This window comes from Callorhinus ursinus, unplaced genomic scaffold (genome assembly GCF_003265705.2).
Source record: "Callorhinus ursinus isolate GAN/ISIS: 27379988/994484 unplaced genomic scaffold, GSC_fseal_2.0 scaffold30, whole genome shotgun sequence".
NCBI lineage: Eukaryota > Metazoa > Chordata > Mammalia > Carnivora > Otariidae > Callorhinus > Callorhinus ursinus.
This window is the reverse complement of record NW_027397092.1, coordinates 11944126-11964827: the sequence shown is the minus strand read 5'-3', so window position 1 is coordinate 11964827 and position 20702 is coordinate 11944126. Positions and strand designations below refer to the sequence as shown.

Below are 20702 nucleotides of genomic sequence, written 5' to 3'. Positions count from 1 at the left end.
AAGATGCTTTTCTAAAGCAACTGGCTCTAAATTACAGAGAACCACAAAAGTGGCCAATTCTGTTGTACTTATGTTAGGTCTAAAGAAATCCTAGATGAAATGAGCAGTCCGTGTTTGGTTGTCATTTTATTTTGGTTTTGTTGGTCTTGGTTTAATATCTCTAGCATCTGAGGAGTCAAACTCTAGAATTACATGGGGTTCCAGAAGCTTGCGGATACATGTCTACCAAACACTTACAGCAGGATAGCACTGAATCTTGGAACTCAGCTTTATCAGAGGGAAAATGATGTCAGCTTATAATACATAACTACCCTCACCAGGGTTGCTGTTCAAAGTAACTAAGACTCTTTAAGTGTCCTTAACATTTAAATGTCAAGTACCTGTTAGGATACAGCAGTCAGCCACACTGACTTGAAAATAGATTTTTATGTGCCATTTTGCTGTAATGTTCGCCATTGGCTTTAAACATAGGAAAATTTGGGACCACGAAAGAAATTAATAGGAAGGAAAATTCAGCCCTTCATATTCTAAAATACAGACAAAGCATAAGTAAGTCACTTTCAGGAAGATCTCTCTACAGAATGAGTATGTTTCAGAAGGGACCAAAATAATCTTCCACAGTCTCAAAGGATAGAAAAACATGGTTCTTCTTGAAATATACACCCTTTCTTCCTATGCTTTGGTGCCCTCGGGGTCTTTTATCTCCCTGTGATTTCATTCCTTGCGCTTCAGCCTGACAAGGGGTTGGTGTGTCATTCCCTTTGTCAATGTAGAAGAAAAGATCCTCATTCAAAACATCAAGTGCTTTAAAAATAAAACAACTTTGTAAAGCTTCTCCATCCATGAAGAAGAACAATAAAAATGTATTTTCCAGATCCTCTGAAAGCACTAAAACCTCATGTCCTTCACATGTCAAAAACCCCACTGGAGAGTTGACAGAGTGCCAACAGTCACTGTGGACAACCACCCAGCGCTGTTGATAGTAATATTATTCAGTGGCTGAGAGAAAACCTTTATTCTTCTTTTAAAAAAAAGTTTGTTAAATGAATTTTCAAAGCATGAAATGTCATTTTAGAACCTCAGTGTATGCTTATCTCAAATTATGAAGCAGAAAAAAGGGCGTGAAATGTTTATTCTTTAATGTGTCTAAATATAAATGTTGACGTCTCTCAATGAGAGCCTATTGATGACCCTATTCACAGTGCGGGAAAATCTCAAGGATATACAGTGTAGGCTGAGATTAAGTAAAGGATTTGGGGGGACTACATTTATTCACTGATGTCAAAAGAATAATAAGAACCGGGAGCCACTGCGGGGTGTCTTGCTTTATCAAGCCTTGTCATGTTTTTGTTCTTTTGCTCATGTATTTTTTCATTAAGAATGTATTAAGTATTCTATGGTTACTAAGTTCAGTTTGTTGAGCATGTACTACTTGCTCCTGCCTCACATGACCTACAGCCAGATTTCTTTCTCTCCCGGGAGAGACTGGTCCACGGTGAGACGTATCACAAAGCACCATGCTAAGTGTTGCAAGACACAGGATGCTCAAGGAACACAGAGGGTCTCTGTTAAGTGCACTGCACCTTTGGGCAGAGGAGAGAAGGGATGGGGAGAAGGCGAGGTGTGGCTTCAGGTGAGCATCGCAAGCTAAGTACTTGGGACCACCACTGTGCAACTAATTATCTTCCTTCTGGACGTGGGGGGCCAAAGGGCGGAAGCCTTAAATGTTTGCTTAAAATCCCACAGTAAAGAACCTAGGCCCCCAAACCCTCAATGCTACTTGGATGGTCTGAAAAATTGAATAGAGGTTTCTTGAAAAAAATTTTTTTAACTATAGAAAACTACAAGTAATACCATAACGAAAGCCCATGTACACACAACCTAGAGCTAAATGTTGTGAACACCGCATCACCTTTGCTTCATCATTTGATGCAAGAAATAAAACATGACAGATAAGTCCCCTTTGTCTTCTTGTGCCTGGCTCCCAGCTCTTTCCCTTACTCCTTCCCCGGAGGTAACCACCGTCATGATTTTAATGTGCATCCTTCTAGCCAGTGTATCATTTTACGTATTCATTAGTTTAATATAAAATGTGTATATCACTGTGCATCTTGCTTTTCCACCCAATATTATGATATTGAGATCTATTACTATTGCTACATCTGCTAATATAGTGGAATGCTATATATCAATTTATAGGAATGAACGGCTACACAGCATTCCTCTATATTTTAAACAGTCTCTAATAAATTTATCTTTTCCCTTATTCCTGGCCATCTTCAGTTGTTGCCAAATTTCCACTTGTACAAAGATGCAAACAATATATCCCCCAGTACCTGAAAGCAAAGGTTTCTGCAAGGTATATGGACAAATTATAAAGAAGTAGAAGAAAAATTACTGGATCACATGGTGTATGCAAATTAAAATTTTACTCTAGAGACAGGCAAATTGCTCTCTGATGTTACTCCGCCAATTTACCCTCATGAGAGCAGTGTATGGAATCTTCCTTTCACATCCTTGCCAATACGTGGGATTGTCAGAGTTCTTAACTTTTGCCAGTGTGATGGCAAAAAATGACATCTTGTTCATTCAGTATGCATGTCACTGATTATTACAAAGAGAAGTATTTTCTCATATGCTTATCAATCAGGTTTCCTTGCCTCTAAATTATTTTACTGCATCCTTTGCCTATTCTAAAGTTGAGGGTTTTTTTTTCTTATTGATTTGTGGAAATTCTTTATGAATTCTATATACTAATCATTTGTTTTATATATCGCAAAAATCTTTTCCCATTCTTGTTTCTCTTTTAACTTGACTTACAATATCTTCTGTCTTGAAGTTTTTAACTTTGACGTGATCTAATTATTTTAAGCACTGATTTATAATAATGGATAAATCTGATTTACATAATATTAATTTTATAACATAAAGTTCTTTTTTTTTAAGTGGCTGCTTTTCTTTAATGAACAAAACTTCACAGTTATATACCAACATCCAGTTCAAATCAGTTTCGTTAAAACTTAAACTTTGGCAGTTACTTCCACTAGCTCTGTGTAACAGTAGTGAGTTGAAACGTTAGGTTTTCATGGAATTTTTTTTTAAAGATTTTATTTATTTATTTGAGAGAGAGAGAATGAGAGATAGCACGAGAGGGAAGAGGGTCAGAGGGAGAAGCAGACTCCCTGCTGAGCAGGGAGCCCGATGCGGGACTCGATCCCGGGACTCCAGGATCATGACCTGAGCCGAAGGCAGTCGCTTAACCAACTGAGCCACCCAGGCGCCCAGGTTTTCATGGAATTTTAAGATGATCCCCTCATTTATGGTCCAAGAGCTAGGCTCTTGCAACCTCATTCTATTGGAATAGTCTTTATCATTTTATTACTTTCTACATTTTTTTTAGTTTTATACATGGCAAACATGATTAATTTGCTCCAGTATACAGGTACAAATAGGGATTTGAAATTTTAAAAATCACTGAGGTTGTTCAGATACCTGGGTGGCTCAGTTGGTTAAGCGTCTGACTTCAGCTCAGGTCAGGATCCCAGGGTCCTGGGAATGAACCCCACGTCAGGCTCTCTGCTCAGTGGGGAGCCTGCTTCTTCCTCTGCCCCTCCCCCTGCTCCTACTCCCTCTCTCTCTCTCAAATAAATAAAACCTTTGAAAGAAGAAAAAAATAATAATAAAAATCACTGAGGTTGTTAACAAATTAAAAGATATTTTGACCAAAGAAGGAAAAACAGTGATTAGCCCTTTCTCTTGTGTGCCCTGAAGAAACTTTCAAGTGTTTTAAAAAATTCTCTGATACAATCACAAACATAAGAAATCAGATATAATTGTGAAAGATACCGGACTATATAATATACCATCCCACTTAATTTCATCCAATTAACAACATATGATGAAATGTCTGTAGCTCTACTAAAATCAGGTATTAGCCTACCCGATTTTACAGATCAGATAACAAATGAGCCTCCAGGACCACCTAATATATATCATTATTTCACTCTAAGCAGAACAGCCAGGAAACACATTTTTGCGGTCAGAAAATGGTTGCTATGTGATTTGGAATAATTTATAGTCTGAATTTCTTTGCCTAATTTCTTACTGCTCATACTCCTCTCTGATACAAATTTAACAGCTAAGTTCTACATTGTCATATAAAATTTCCGCCTTGAGAAGGAATATGTAGAAGTTCAGATGGCAGAACCATTAAGCATTCCCCATTCAAATGAGGGTTGACTTTCAAACACCTTTCTTAGTCTCGGGGCCACCATGTCAGAAGCTTCATCCTTCTACAATAACCTTGTATTTTATTACTATAACTTTCCCTCTCTTGAGGGTAAGGAGCGGCCACATCCACATTTCCTCATAGTTCATGGAAAACCCTATCTAACATAGCTCACCTGACTTCTAACAATGTCATTGCAGCTGCCCATTTATGGATGAAGAATCTTGTGCTAAGTCACCAAGGAAGAACGGGCCCCCAGTACACATGGCTAAGGTCAATCGGGGAGCCACATGAGACTGAGCTTACCTCAAGGCCACTGAAGGAAAGACTTTAGGGCATACCCTTTCTCTAGAAAATCTATGACTACTTCCTCCACTTCTCTGGACACTTTCCTTCTATGTTTGTGCACATACTCCCAACCCCTCTGTTCAAAAGAAAGCTCCTTGACCAAAGAGGCAGAATCTTATTCATCTCTCATGTCTCATTTTTATATCCACAACTGTTCCTGAAACATTGATGTCTTCATTCTTTCCTTCCACAAGTACGTATTGAGCATTACGGTGTGCCCAGCACCGCGCTGGACATTAAGTGAATAAATTAGCTAGATAGCAGTGAAAAAAAAAAAAAAGCACAGACAAAATTTTATGGGCACTACATCCTAGAAGGAAAGACAGAGCAAAAGCAAAAGAAAAAAACCAAAATATTTTCATATAGTGCCAAAAAGAGCTTAAAAAAGAAATGCTGTCCAGAATAATGGAGAATACTCTTTATATATAAAGCTTAGAGCAAGAACCTCTCATGGTGGTGGTGGTTAAGCTGAGACTTGAGTGACCTAGAGAAGCCAGCCATGCCAAGATCTAGGGAGAAGAGTATTTCAGGCTGCAGAAAGATAAAGTGCAAGGACAGACATGAAACCAACATGTCCCATGAGAGGAAGGAGGAAGGAGGAAGGTGGAAGGTGGGCAGTGTGATACCCGGAACAGGAGTGGGATGACAGCATCGGGGAGATAGGACGGGCCAAGTCAAAAAGGGCTTTGGAGATTATTCTATCATGGGAAATACTGGGGCGTTCGGAAAAGGGAGCAGTATTTACGGTTTTCGAGGGTCCCTGTGGTCTCACTGCAGAGAACGGATCCCAGTGCGGTCCAGTGAGATGTAGCAGCAAGGAGACTCTTGCGATCACCGACTAAAAGCGAGTTGTGATGGGGCTTGGAGAGGGAGCAGCAGAGATGGTGAAAAAAGCTTAGATTTTGTTCTATTTTGAGGTTGAACCAAGATTTTCTGATAAATAGATGCAGGCGGATATTACACACAGTGACAGAAGAAAAAGGAAAGCAGACAAATGAATAAATGATGTGGAACGGAGTTAATGACGTGACAGCCCAGCCTGGTGTTTGCAGCCACTGCCCGAGAACTGACAGGCGCAAGGAACCGAAACGCCGATAGTGTTCTCGCTGTGCCAGAAGCAACATAAACCAGACATGAATCCATCTGGGAAGGACATCCAGGGTCGGAGGTTGGGAATAATGCAGAAAACTACACCAGGGCTCTGTCTGGGGAACCTCCTGCCAAGCAACTGTGGACAGAGGGAGGCTTCTGCTAAAGAAGGGGGTGGCCCCCGGGACTAAACAAGATGTCCACAATGAACCTTCCCATCCACTGTCCGGTCCAAACACCGCACTGACTTGAAGAAGTCTGGGGGAAGCCACGTTTGTCACACAAGGAACTGCGAGGAAGGACCATTTACTGAGCCAGGCACGATGCTGAGCACTTCACGATCCTCATGAGCATATGAAGTTAGATACTCTTATCCTTACTGAAGCAGGAGAACAATGAGACCCAAGAAGAGCACAGAAAGGATTGCAGCCAGGACCCTTGCAATTCAGTTCCAGCCTGGCTTTTGGAGGAAGCAGGTGGAGAAGGTTCTCTGGCCCTCCAGAGAGAAACCAAGCACAGCCCAGATTTCAGACTCCTTCAGAAAGGCAACATCAGCAGCTTGTGTTTGCAACCTCTATTAAAATATTTGGGCAGTCCATCAGTGAAATTGCCTTCAGGCAGGTGTGATGAACCATCCCCAGCTCAGTCCTTCCCACCTATCAATGCCCTGCCCACCCCCCCGCCAGGGACCCCGAATGATTTTACTCTTATTCTTGCTGCTTCATCAACCTGATTTCTCAAGTAATTCTGACAGCGCAACGGGTATGTTAATGATTCGCTGTGAGGACTGGGTTCTGAGTGTCTTCTCTTGCCAGACACCATCGATCCGACTATTGTGTCCAGTCAATAGAGATTTACAGCAGACCTTGCCAGGGAATAAGTCAGCTTTTTGTGTCTTATGATTTCTGGCTTGTAATATCCTTCAAATGGATTCCCTGATTCGAATATCCCGCAGGCAAAGTCTTATTACTTACTTGGTGCTGCACAGCGTGCCTGCTTTATATAAAAGGTTACCAGTGCTCCTAATGTTGTACCTGAAAATGTTTCAACTTGTCTTGCCTCCCAGGCATATTTTTACTCCCTCCAAGTACATTTAACCAGAAATGCTACTGGTGACTAAAGAAGCCCCAGTTTGGAGTTTTTTTAAACCAAAATTAATTTCCATGTTTGCCTCTACTTGGTACTAAAGTCAAAAGCCTGCAGGACATGTTATTGAAAGCTATTTGCTGGCTCTGGTTGATTTAGGACTCCCCCTTGCATTCTGCAAGTGCCCTATAGCCAGAGGAGGAATACATTTCTTTATAGACGTTTAGAAAATCATAAACAGGATTATATAGGTTGAGAGAACAAATGTGTTACTGCTACTCATACAGAAGATTTAAAGGGTTTCCAACACAAAGAAAGGTCTCAGGGCTTGCGTGTACGTACCCACTAGAGTAAACCACACATAGACTCACAGGGTGGAAAGGGATTGCAAATATAATCCGCCCGACAGTCTTCATGGTACAAATGAGGAAATTAACTACAAATGAGTCCATCCCAATTGGTGCCATTTAAAATTCATCATGTCTGAGGGCATGTCCTCGATATCTCTCAGGATAGTCATTCTAACATTTGTCTGGGGCTCTCAGCCCCTGTCTCCTGCTCTTATCCCCCTCAGGACCATGGACCCTGGCCACTTTCACCAAACATCCTTTCCTATTGCAGGAGGCACCATACCTTCATGGTTAAGATGACTGGCTATGAAGGGGATGTGGGTGTGTCTCCACCATTCAGTAGATGCTGAAATTCAGGCAAGTCATATAATTGTTCTGCACCTCTCTTTCCTCAACAATAAAATCGGATCAAGATTTACAACCATCTCACTGTGTGCCGGGAGTATTAAATGTAACCTCTATCAAACTCTTACAGTGATGCTAGGCACGTACTAAGAGCTCATCTAAGCAGAACTATTATTGTCATCGTCATCATCAACAGGACCCAACTCCTGCCCCCCTTCAGCTCAGCACACTGTCTCTGCTCCCAGTTTACCAAGAGAAGAAAGGTCGTCAGATATGAACCCCCTCGAGTTCTCCTTGCCTTTGCCCACTAGCTCCCCGATACTAGAAACTTCTTGGCATCATTCTGGCCACTCTGTCCTCCTCCTGCTATATCCAATTCTCACTCCCATGCCCAGCTCCATTTTTGGCTTTCTCCAACCACCTCTTCTGCCGAGACTGTTCTCTTCCTCAGGATGAGACATTTGTACTTCTGTCTACCTGTCTCCAAGCTGTGAGTTCTGTGAGGCCAGCCACGGCTCCTTACACATTTCCTTATTGCCAGCATCCAATACAGTTCCTGGCATCCAGTCATTACTCAGTGAAAGTTCACACCATGAACATGTGAATGACCTTCACGGAATCATACAGCTCATTCAGTCTAATTAAATGGAGCAAGCATTTATTCTGCTCCAACCATATGCCAGCCACAATGGAGGCTAACGAGATTAATAACACAAAGCTCCTGCCTTCCACGAGTGGTTTATCATCCCCTGAAGGAGGAAGAGGAATAGGGGATTGATGGAGGGACAGAGAGATTGATGGGGGGAGGAAGAGAGAGAGCAGGGAAGAGAAGGGAAGAGAGAGATGGAGGTAGGCTAGATTAATGGCATATAGGCTAGGGTATGCATTAGGCTGCCAATAAAAGTAAAATATGAGTGTGTGTTTTTAAAAAAATCATTTAATCAAATTTAAAAAGAAGCAATATGTCTGAGTTTAGAGAAATAAATCATGATTTCACTCCAGGGGAACAAACTTTGTACAGTCCTCTGACACACACCTGTTTTTTTTATACAGAGAATACATTGAGACCCAGGAAGACTGACTGTATATCAAACACAGGAATCCCTCCCTCCATGGACAAGGCAAACAGTCAGATCAAATCTCCAAGGGGAGCCTTTGTAACCCTGTACACATGAAGGGACCTGTTAGTCCATTTTTCTCCCATGTATATTAGGAAAGAAGAAAAACAAACAAACAGAGAGATAGCTGTGTGTGACGGTTAACGATTTATTGCCATCTGCTCATTTTAGGTTCTTAATGTAAATAAAAGGAGTTACTCTTCTGGCTGGAGTGAATGGTCCTGATTATCAGGCAGAAACTGGGCTGCTACTACACAACAGGAAAAAGGAGAACTATGTCTGAAAGCCAAGAGCCTCTGTGGGTTTCTAAGAAGTACTTCCATGCCCAGAAATAAAGGTCAACAGACAACAAAGTTGCAGCAAGGTTTTCCATGGTTCCAGTGCCAGCCCAAGTGACTGCTGCAGGGCAGGTGGCTTCTCCAGCCTCAGCTTCCTGCCCTGCAAGCACAGAGGGAGGGGCCTCTCCAGCACCCGGCTACGGAGCACCTCCATCTTGCATGGTGCCTAGTTCCTGCAACAGAACCAGCTTCTCCATCCCAGCTCCAGGCTCTTGTAGCATGGAAAGCTTCTCAGCACCAGGAAAGCAGAACAGCAGTGCCTAGCAGCACCCATCAGCCAGCAGCTTCCCCCGGCAACCCTCTGGGGCTTTTCTGTAGCACAGTACTTCTAATCAGACACTTCTCCATGAAGAGATTTCCCAAACACCCTATAGGGCAAATTTCTAGCAAGTTTCAGAGGGCAGATGTCCATCAAGTTCTGTTAGAATAGTACTATGCAGCCTCTCACCGTTCAGTGAGCTGTGGTGTGCCTTCTCTAATGAAGTCTGGATCACAGCCCCAGTGGGGATTCCTTTTGGGCATCCTGTCTCAGCCCTAGAAGTAGCCTGCTCCTTAAATCTGCTCTTCGTCTATTCTTCCAAGTGCTACGAATTCTACTAACCAAGTCTTCATTACTCCAGTCCCCGGTACAGTTAATAATTGTTCATCAACTTTTCCTGTCCAAGTTACTCTGTGTCCCAGAAGCAATGAGCATATCTGACAAGATTCTCCTTTCCAAATGCCATATTCCAATGGCAGTCGAGGGCTGAGGCAGAAAAATACAACATGGCCTTGGAGTATCCTATAGTACCAGTAAGGAAGGAAGTGCTCAACAAACAAAACAAAAACCAAACAGACAAAAAAAGGAGAGGGGCACATCAAAAGGACATGGGAGTGACCTGAAATAACTCCCAATCTCCAAAGCAGGAACAATTTGAACAACAAAATCACATAATATTGGCTTATAAACCAAAACTCCATATAAATATCTAGAGTCCATATTGACACAAAGGTTGAATAAGTGGGAGAAAGACAAATCTTCCTGACAGAAGAATTCCAAAGAACATATATAGGGACTCCCCCTCAAAGACATGAACGTAATCCCTGCCCTTCACCCTTGAGGGTAGCCTAGACTTAGACTCATTTCCAAAGACTAGGAAAAGGGAAAATAGTAACTTTATGTGGAGAAACATGGTGTACACTATGCATCAGCAAATGATGAAGTTTAACCAAGTGATGACATCATCAGCGATGTCACATGAACCTTATGATACCCCTGATATGATGTGATGAGCAGGGTATTTCAGCTCTGGGGTATTCTTTTCAAAACCCATAACCCTAGTCTAATCATGAGAAAAAAACACTAGATAAACATAGACCAGGGGACAGTCCACAGGATACTTGGCCAGCACTCTTCAAGATTGTCAAGGTTAGGAAAAGCCAAAGATGGCAATTGTCATAGACCATAGGAGACCGGGCAGACATGAGAATGAAATGCAATATGGTGCCCTGGATTGGATCCTGGAACAGATAAAGGACATTAATAGAAAAAACAATGAAATCCAAAGTCTGAAGTTTAATTAATAGTAATGTACTAATGGTCAGTTTCTCAATTTGACAAACTAATGGTAAGATGTTAACAAGGGGAAAACTGGTTGCAGGTACATGGTAACTCTCTGCTATCCTTGCAACTCTTCTGTAAATCTAAAATGGTCCCAAAATAAAAGGTTTGCCTTAAAAAAATTTATTGTGGTTTCTGTCTCCTGATGGGACCCTGACTGATGCAAGCATCTAGTCTGATTATCAAGGCAATCATTCTATGGACCTAACAAACATCATCCAATGTATTCATAACCATAACCAGAGAGGGAGGGAACAGGGAAATAGAATCCTTGGAAATGAGGTCGTTTATTTTTTTTAAAGATTTATTTATTTGAGAGAGAGAGAGTGCACATGAGTGGGGGAAGGGGCAGAGGGAGAGAGAGAGAGAGAGAGAGAGAGAGAGAGAGAATCTCAGGCAGACTCCCCACTGAGCGTAGAGTCTGATGCCCAGCTGGATCCCAAGACCCGAGATCATGACCTGAGCCGAAATCAAGAGTCAGATGCTTAATGGACTGAGCCACCCAGGCCCCCAAAATGAGGTCATTTAAACTGTGCTACCTAGTAGATTACTCAAACCTGCATTTTGTTTCAAGAATTACTTGGCTTAGAATAATTAAATGACACACTTTCTAACAAGTGATATTGGAGGAACTGCTGCAGACAAAGCCCAGGTAAACCACACCCAGTGCTCCAGCTCAGAACAGCATTTGCTCAGGTGTTTAAACAAAGGGTCAGAAATGTTTTTCTCAGAGCATCTTTAAAGACATCAGCTATGTACCAGTGTTTATTTATGCTTTTGGTCATTATAGAGCCAAAACAGAAGTTGTAAAGAAGAGACTAAAGATTGCATCAATATCATATTCTAGGATGGAAAGAATACGTGTCCTCAGAATTCTAGAGGCTTCATTCAAAAATCAGTAAACTCCAAAAGCAAGCAACAAGTTATTTTCTAGAAAGCCTAAACTCCAAAATAAAGCAACAGTTTGTTTTCTAGAAGGCCTGAATCAGTTCTGGAGAGCCTGAAACTCATGTAGCCTTTTGTTTTCTTCACACAAACACTCATCAGTCTGATCTCTCAGCTGGAGGCAGGCTGTGGGCTCCTTAGGACACTAACTCTGAATACGGCTGCAACTATTCTATCCCACAGCATACTTGCCCTGGAATTAGGAACAAACCTCACTTTTCAAACGAAGAATACATCCACTCATTTCATTCCTGCTACTTGATAGAATAATGTTATCTTTCTGCAAAATGTGTAGGCACAACTGATTTTTAAGCTGGAAAAGTTAATGAAAACAACATTGCATTTGAGGTCAGTGGGCAAGAAAAATGGCTGTGAGCCAAATCCCACATCCCAAACATTTTGCCTCTGCGGCATGTGAACAAAATGCCCACTCTCCTCCTGATCTCCAGCAGAAGCAAAACAAAACCCTGCAAGACAGTTATCCATTGGAATTGGAAGCTTTTCAGGGGCAGAAACACACACACACACACACACACACACACACACACACACACTCCTTGTTAAAGACACAATAAAAAGGCTCTTTCACACAGAATGTTCTGTGCACAGGCAGCACAAGGACTACCCCTGGAGATGCTGTTTCAGGGACAGCCAAGAGATCACAAGCCTAAAACAAGCAGTTTTTACAAGATACACAGTAATCTCCCCAATTCCAAATACAAGCAAGAAAGAATTCTTAAGACCGGTTTATCTAGTCGGCTTGAAATCCCTTTGGACTAGTTGCAGAGAATTGTGCAGCAGAAATGAGGACGAATTTGTGTTGTCATGAGATCCTGCTGATTTTTAAAACTATGATTTCCTTTCTCTCAATGTAAAATTTCATGCATTAGAATTCAGTTGCACTTGGACTCCCCCTCACATTTTTCAAAGCAAAAAAGCAGTACAAAGAAGCAGGAAGTATCCACAGTTACACGTGCAGCAACAAGTTAGCCAGAAAACTGAAAGTTTTAACTGTGAAATTTAGAAAAGCAACTGTATTACATGACATTCCACTGCTTAATCCTCTTAATAAAGAATACGAGGTTTTAAGTGCAAGCTGTTTACAGCCCAAAATATCATTATGTTAGAATTATATAAATTCTAACACAATGGGGACAAATTATATACCATATTACAATTTGACTTAATACCAAAATGTTCATAAATTTTCAGTTATTACCAATATTTATCCCCCATGTTTTCTGAATGAGTACTCATTACTTGCATCTCAGAATTCAAAGGTAAATAAATATATTAAGCATTGAAAATATCAATTTTACTTCTGACTTAAAGCCAACAGGTGATACATTTTAATCACCAAGGAAGAATGTGAGATAAATCAACCTGTAAACACAGCAGTTAGGATAGAATAGTTATGAAACCAGAAAACTGCTTTACTGAACTAAAGAACCTGAATCCTGGACCCTACTCTGGAAATCATATTCATATCTACAGAGGTATCAGCATCAGATTATTGAAATCTCCTTCTTTCCAAGTACTTTTCTTTATCCTCAATTAACAACAGTTCTGTATATAACACATATACTGATTTAAAACAAACTGTATTCCTGAGCTGGACTGGGAATCCACACCATATTCTGTATAGAGAGCAAGAGGGAAACCAGGGGTTCAGGATAATCTGCAGACAAGGGAGCCCATACAGCAAAAACACGCCGAGACAGACAAGAGCAGGTGGAAACTTACCACTGGAGCAGTTGATCCCACCCCAGCCAGGCTCACACTGACAGGTGTTTGGAGCAATGCAGCGACCGTGGACACATTTATCAGCACAGTGGGCTGTCAGAGAGAAAATCAATCAAATAAGGAAAGTTGGCACAAGAAAAAAAAAAAAACAAACAACAAACCAACAACACAGCTGTTTCACATCCCAGTGTCAAGTATCACTTAAAAACAACATGCATGCTTGATAATTTCCTTCAGTCCATTCCTTGGCCCTCTTATGCTCTGCTGTGTGACCGAACAATTCCCCTTCTTATTTTGAGATCTCCAAATAAATTCCTTCATTTCTACTATTTAATTCTACTTCATGCCAAATTAGGAAAGAAGTTTCAAGGAAAACTGCCCAGCCCACATTTAAAAAAAAAAAAAAAAAAGATCAATGACTACCCAAGAGTCAATTGTCAATGACTACCTGAACTCTTTGTTTCAGGAAGAGCATGTGTGGATACAGGGACCAAACCAAACCCAAAGCAAGATATGAGGACTCTGAAATGGCAGAGTAGAGGGAGGGGTGTTCCCCTCACACGATACCTTCACTGGAAACAAAAGTCAAATTTCTTTGGGCACATGTCATTCACAACTATTACACAGCAGAAACAGGCGCTCTTTTTCTATTGACAAAAATATTCAAAAACTGTCATCCAGGTCTTTAGGAAGTAGTCAATCCCGGTTCCTCTTTCATTAGTGAATACCTCAGGTGTGACCCACTCCGTGGAAGTCAGGGTTATCATTGCAAACATGAGTGGATGGGTCGTCTGAGGATTTCTAAAGCAAAGGCCCATGGCCCCATAGAAAGGAACATCAAATATATACCATGCTAAATGTTAACATTGCCTTCAACGTCAGCGCCACTCACTTTGATTAAACATTCTTTAAAGTACCTTGAAATATGAGTAATTGTGAGAACCACATGGCATAGTTGGGGGTTCAGATATTCTAAAATTTTATGTAAGGATGGGATAAGCTATCCTATGCTTTACAGATAAGTTTTATTAATGCATATCTTATTACAAAAGTAAAACAGATTTACTGTCTACATGTGAAATACCAAAAAGCAAAATAAACCTATCTCTGGTTCCATCAACTCATAACATTTGTGTTTATGTAGATCCTTTCAGGAAATTTTCCCTATATTTTTCTCTCCTCAAGGAAAAAAAAAGGATCATAATATTTTTCAATCTTCCTTTCCACTCAATATAATGGTAAAAATCTTTCCACGTCATTAAATATTATTTTATGTGATTTAAGCAGTGTTGTGTGATAATTTATATTGTGCATATATACTGTATATATAGTGTATATACCATGATATATATACATATATAGTATATATATTTACATGTGTATATATATATATATGTGTGTGTGTGTGTGTATTTTATATATTATATATTTTCTGGACCAAAAACAACCACTTCTAAGGTATTTATCAAAAAAATTTAGACATACGGAGATAAGGAGAAGTCATTTTAGATGAAAAGAAAGCAAAAGGAAGGGGTAGAAAGAAGTCAAATGGAAATGAGAAGATCTGCTTGGGTGCAATGTCAGGAGCAAAAGCTTTGGAAAGATACAGACTTTGAAAACCAAACTAAGGTGTTGTTAGGACTTTATTCTGAGAATTAACTGGGAATACTCTAATGAAATGTACAGAATTATTATAACAAACAATCAGGTAGAGGATATCACAAGGGAATACAGTGACCATAAACTTAAGGAACTAAAGGCTCATTTCCTTCACCAGAATAATTATTTAGCCCCCAGGCCACTGGGGAAGGATGCCAGGCCAAGGGAACTTGGGACCTTGGGCCAGAGTAGAGATATTGACACTAGCATTCCAAGGAGATGCTTAGCAACTCCCCAATACTTGATTCAGACAATCATATATTGGATTGTAAGTAAAAGTAAGATCAGCTTGTAACATATGAACACACATGCTGCCAGGTTAAGTCAATAGATGCCAACCTCAGGGTCCACTGTCCCTTCCCATTTCCATGCCCATGTTTGATATTGTAGATGTGCCACTCCTTTGTAAGGTCATAGCTCCGTACTGTTCTTTAAAGTGTAGCTATGTGGGGCGCCTGGGTGGCTCAGTTGTTAAGCGTCTGCCTTCGGCTCAGGTCATGATCCCAGGATCCTGGGATCGAGTCCCACATTGGGATCCCTGCTCGGCGGGAAGCCTGCTTCTCCCTCTCCCACGCCCCCTGCTTGTGTTCCTGCTCTCGCTATCTCTCTCTCTGTCAAATAAATAAATAAAATCTTTAAAAAAATAAAAATTAAAAAATAACGTGTAGCTATGCATATACAAGCCAGCAAACTACCATAATTGGAGTATGGAAGGGTCAATTAAATGCCACATAAAGCTCAGGTCTAACCGTGCCGTGGGCATATTCTGGATCACACTATGTGCTATGGTAGCACGTGCACCCCAGGACACTCCCACCTTACCGGGAACACTGGAGCCCACCGTAATATGTAAATATGAAAGTGCTTTGTCTCCCTTGACATCTCTGTTCGCAACATAATTGCAAACATCAGTCTTCAGACCCAAATTTACCAATTTCTCCTCATTTAAGATACTAAAACTATTTAAAACTCCGTTTGCAAGTCTCGAGAAGTTTTAAAGATCCGATACTAGGCACCTCTACTATGAAAGAAGCGTTGTCTGGTATTGTGCATTTAAAAGAAAACACAGGGCACCTGGGTGGCTCAGATGGTTAAGCGTCTGCCTTAGGCTCAGGTCATGATCCCGGGGTCCTGGGATCGAGTCCCACATCGGGCTCCCTGTTGAGCAGGAAGCCTGCTTCTCCCTCTGGCTCTGCCCCTCCCCCTGCTTGTACACTCTCTCTGTCAAAAATAAATAAAATCTTTAAAAAAAAAAAAAAGAAAAGAAAACACAGAAATTGGCTATGGCAGTTGAAGAAAAAAATGTGTCACCCATCGCCTCAAATTTCAAATTTTTGAGATCGCTGAGTAATCATACGAATGCTCTCATGTTTGATTCCTGATGGGACAAACTTGGTGTTTTATGAAATGAACACCAAGAAGTCCAGTCAGTTAGAATAGATAAAACAAAAATCCTGCGATGGTAAATGAAAAATCCAGGTCACTTTTATAGAAGCCTCGAACTAACATTTGGCTAAAGTCTGGAGCAAACTGTCAATAGATAGTTAGCAGCAAACAAATTCATCTGTAAATTAATGAGAAACTGGAAGGGGGACTCTGCATTCCTAATGATTTTTTTTTTCTTAATTAAAGCTAAAGCCAATGGAATCACCTCTGAGCATTGAAGCCTCAAGTCAAGTAATTAACTAAGTAATGGGAAATATTGTTGGGCATAGATTCCAAATGGAAAGAACACAAATTCTATAGCCATAGTGCAGGATCTTCCCACAGCATTAGACTCTGTCACACAGTGCCATGTGTGTTCCATGTCCTTCCTTAACCCACTAGCTTGGACCCCCACATCTAGCAAGAAACTTCACACAGTAACAGCTAGCCCAGCAGGAGCAAAGGGAGACAACAGAAGAAAAGAGAGTAAGCTATAAAACTCTGTGTCCTCAAACGTCCCAATTTGCCAAATGGCAGGAACATTCACTATGGCATATGTATGGACAAACACAGACCCTCCCCCAAGGACATCAGCGGAGCTCGATCCCTACCCTAGTCTCATCTTTCCTCATTTAGCTTCAGATGCCACCTACTCTGGAAACCAAGCTTCCATAACTAACAAACTCCACGTGAGAAACCAAAGTAAGATAAAGACATCGATTTGTCCTGTAGAAAATCCCAAAGTGAACTAGAAAGAGAAAAGGAACAGAGGTCCCCCTTAGATTTCAAGAATAGGTACCAAAAAAAAAAAAAAAAAGAATAGGTACAAAAGACCCACCATAAGTGTGGCTCTTGCAACAATGGAAAACAGTCATTTTATTCCCTATTCAGGTCCTTTCTTCTTTTTTTAGAAGGGCAATTACAATCAGGAAAATGCTAGCAAAGATGATCTATTCAATGATTTATTTTTCACACCTCCCTTTAAGAAAATCATCACTTTTCATTGTCTGAGGTTTTAGTTGTCTTTTTTAGAGACCAGCTGTAAGCTGGATCTCTGCGCCCCACTAAATGCACTGGTGCAGACTCATGACTTGTGAGGGGCAGCCAAGGCATCTTCCACCTCAAGAACTGGCAGGCAAGAGACACTGATGAGAAGAACATGCCACATCTTTGAAGTGAAAGCTGTGGACAGTCTGTCTGCCCGACAGACAGGTGAAGACTGACATGATGACCCTAGGATCTTCTCTAATTAGGATCCTATTTCAGCCTTAGTTCCTAAATCCATTTAAATCCCATTTACCAGTGTCATGGACCTCATTCCGTTCACTTGTAAATACTTGGCTTTAATACCAAGAGCCACTAACTATACTCAATAGTTTTCTCTTCTGCCACATACATTTCACTTTGGATTTACACCTAGGGTATGGAAAAAAAAAAAAAGAGAGTGGGCAGACTAAAGATTCCTTTATAAACCAATTATATCTCCTAATACAGTACTTACTGTTATTCTAATGGACATACTTTAATCAATTCACTTAATTTGAAAAATGTTTCCATGATCCAAGTATCTCTTGAAAATAACTATCCAGAAGAAATACAAACCTTCCTGCTAACCCATCTTTCCCCAGAAATTCCTTTTATTCTGATATTATAAATGAATAGCATAGGTCACAAATCTTGTTTTCACCCTTTATGCTGAGTTGCTATAGAGGAATATCTATTTTTAGAGTTAAAGGTGCCTTTACTGAACATAATTGCCACATTTTTTTCAGACAAGGAAACCGAGGGTAGGTACCTGGGATGGTTTTCCCAACACTCATAGCTGGTGTTAGAGGCAAACGTAGGATTAAACTCTAGTACCTGACTCGCAGTAGGCCAAAACTTACGATGGGTTTTAAGAGAGGTGGGGGGCAGGGTGAAAAGGATGGTAGAGGTGACGCTGGGTCCCATACTAGGGTAGGTGAACTAGATGGCTAGGAGTCATAAGTTAGACGATTCAAACGAGGAAGAGAGAGAAAGCAGAGAGTTGACTTCTAAGATAAACTGTATCCACACCATACTTTTGTTTGGGGCCAACTATATAGTCATTACAAAATTCTAATTGCTATTACAGTGTTCAGGTGCAGACAGGAATAATCTTGTTTTCCTATACCTATATTACACTGCACCTTACCCCACTGTGTTTCTTTCGAAAGGGGAAGGGAATTCTCTTTCCTTCAACGTAATGTTTACTGATGTTAGCAGACACACTGTTAGGCACTGCTGTGGATACAGAGACAGCAGACCAGGAATTCTCCCTCTTCACAGAAAGTCAAATACAAGCTCCTCAAATTCAACGGACCCAGAGCAGAATGCAGGGGTATGAACAAAATACTGTGAGAGCATATTCAACAATTCCATTCCCATGAAATGTCCAAAAGGTGAATCTATAAAGACAGACAGTGCATCAGTCATCTAGGACTTGGAAGGACTAGGTGTGGATGTGGTTAATGGTTACAGGGTTTTTCTGAGGGGATAAAAACTCCCCCCTCTCGTGCTTTCTCTCTATCTCATTCTCTCTCTCAAATAAATAAAATCTTTAGAACAGAAATTGATTGTGTGATAGTTGCACAACTCTGTGAACATACTAAGAACCACTAAATTGTATACTTTCAAGGGATGAATTGTAAGGTATGAGAATTATATCTCAATAAAGCTGTCAAAAAATACTGCGAGGGCTGCAGGAAAGAGCAGTTAATTGCAACTGAAGTGAGATCGAGGAGGTTCTCATGAAAAGAACATCTGAACGGGGGAAGTGGACACGTTTGTAATAGAGTTGCAGGAAAGAGTGGCCAACAGCTGAGTTTCATACTCCTTTCTCCTTCCATCCCATTCCCAAAGTTGCAAAACCCACCATTTGGGGTCAGGGCTCTTGCCCCCCACCAGCCACCAGTGGTCCATAGATGACCTGCAGAGATGGCCGATCAGTCATGGAAGGTGAGAGAACATGCGGAGCCTAGAAATCTGCTTTTATTAAACGTCATTAAAAAAATATTTATCTCAAATTCCTTTTCCCTACATTCCTAATAGAGGTTTCATGGCTCCTTTTTTTTTTTTTAAAGATTTTATTTATTTACTTGAGAGAGAGAATGAGATAGAGAGAAAGCACGAGAGGGGGGAGTCAGAGGGAGAAGCAGACTCCCTGCTGAGCAGGGAGCCCGATGCGGGACTCGATCCCGGGGCTCCAGGATCATGACCTGAGCCGAAGGCAGTTGCTTAACCAACTGAGCCAGCCAGGCTCCCGCTTTCATGGCTCTTAAGGACAAGGACAAAGAGTGCCTACTAGTAGTGTCTTTGGCAAACATCTCAAGTTGTATACCTAATGTCTATTCTTCCTTCCATCCCACTTTCACCAGGGACGATAATGTGACCAGTAATCAACTACATTTCCCAGCCCTCTTTCTGGATTGAAGCGTCCAGGTGGAAGACAGTATAGGGGACAGACTTAATTAGAGTCATTCCCGTTCTCTTTCTCCGTTCTGATGTCTGGTGTGTTGACAAAATGGTTGAGTCTGCAAATACTATCATGACTTTGAAGGAAGGGCCCAGAGAATCATGGAACCCTTTGCTCCAGATTCCTTATATGGATGAATGCATGCCACGAATCAACCACTTCCAGACTTCTCGTTACATAACGACAATAAACCCCTGTACATGTTTCTGTTTTTCAAGTACCTGTTTATTGTAGCCAAACATGATCCCTAACTAAAACTGCCCTTTTGGGAGATCTGTCAAGCGAGTCAGTTCCTCAATTAAAAAAAATAAAATAAGAGCAGAAAATGATTATCTCAAAAAAAGCTGAGAAAGCATTTGGCAAAATCCACTATCCATTTCTGATAAAAATTTTCTGTGAACTGGGAACAAAAAAGGTGCCTTCTCAACCTGATAAAAGGCAAATATGAAAAACCTACCACTAATACAGTAAAATAATAGTAAAAGAATGAATGTTCTACCCCCCACACACATCCACAAGATTAAGAAGACAAGGAAGCCTGCTCTTACAATTTCTATTCAGCATTACACTAGAGACTCTAGCAAGTATAATAACACAATAATAAAAGAAATAAAAGATATCCAGACTGGGAAGAGAGAGGTAAATCTGCCTTTATTTATTGATTACATAAATACATCTATGTATATAGAATATTTGATGGAATCTACAAAAAAGCTACTAAAAATAGTAAGAGTTTTACAAAGTTGCAGATAAAAAAACCAATATACAAAAAATACATTTCTATATACTAGCAATGGACAAGCAGACACTGAAATTTTATTTTATTTTATTTTTTTAATAATTTTTATTGTTATGTTAATCACCATACATTACATCATTAGTTTTTGATGTAGTGTTCCATGATTCATTGTTTGTGCATAACACCCAGTGCTCCA

General features: G+C 40.7%; 1 protein-coding gene across 6 annotated transcripts in view; it reads right to left on the bottom strand.

Moving 5' to 3' along the window:
• MEGF10 (multiple EGF like domains 10) overlaps positions 1-20702 on the bottom strand; it is a 164467-nt gene that overhangs the window by 70576 nt on the left and 73189 nt on the right. For all 6 annotated transcript variants that reach the window (XM_073878610.1, XM_025860821.2, XM_073878612.1 and 3 more), the window contains one exon: positions 13191-13283. In XM_073878610.1, the coding sequence (XP_073734711.1) occupies positions 13191-13283 (93 nt within the window). The remainder of the gene's footprint in view (positions 1-13190; positions 13284-20702) is intronic.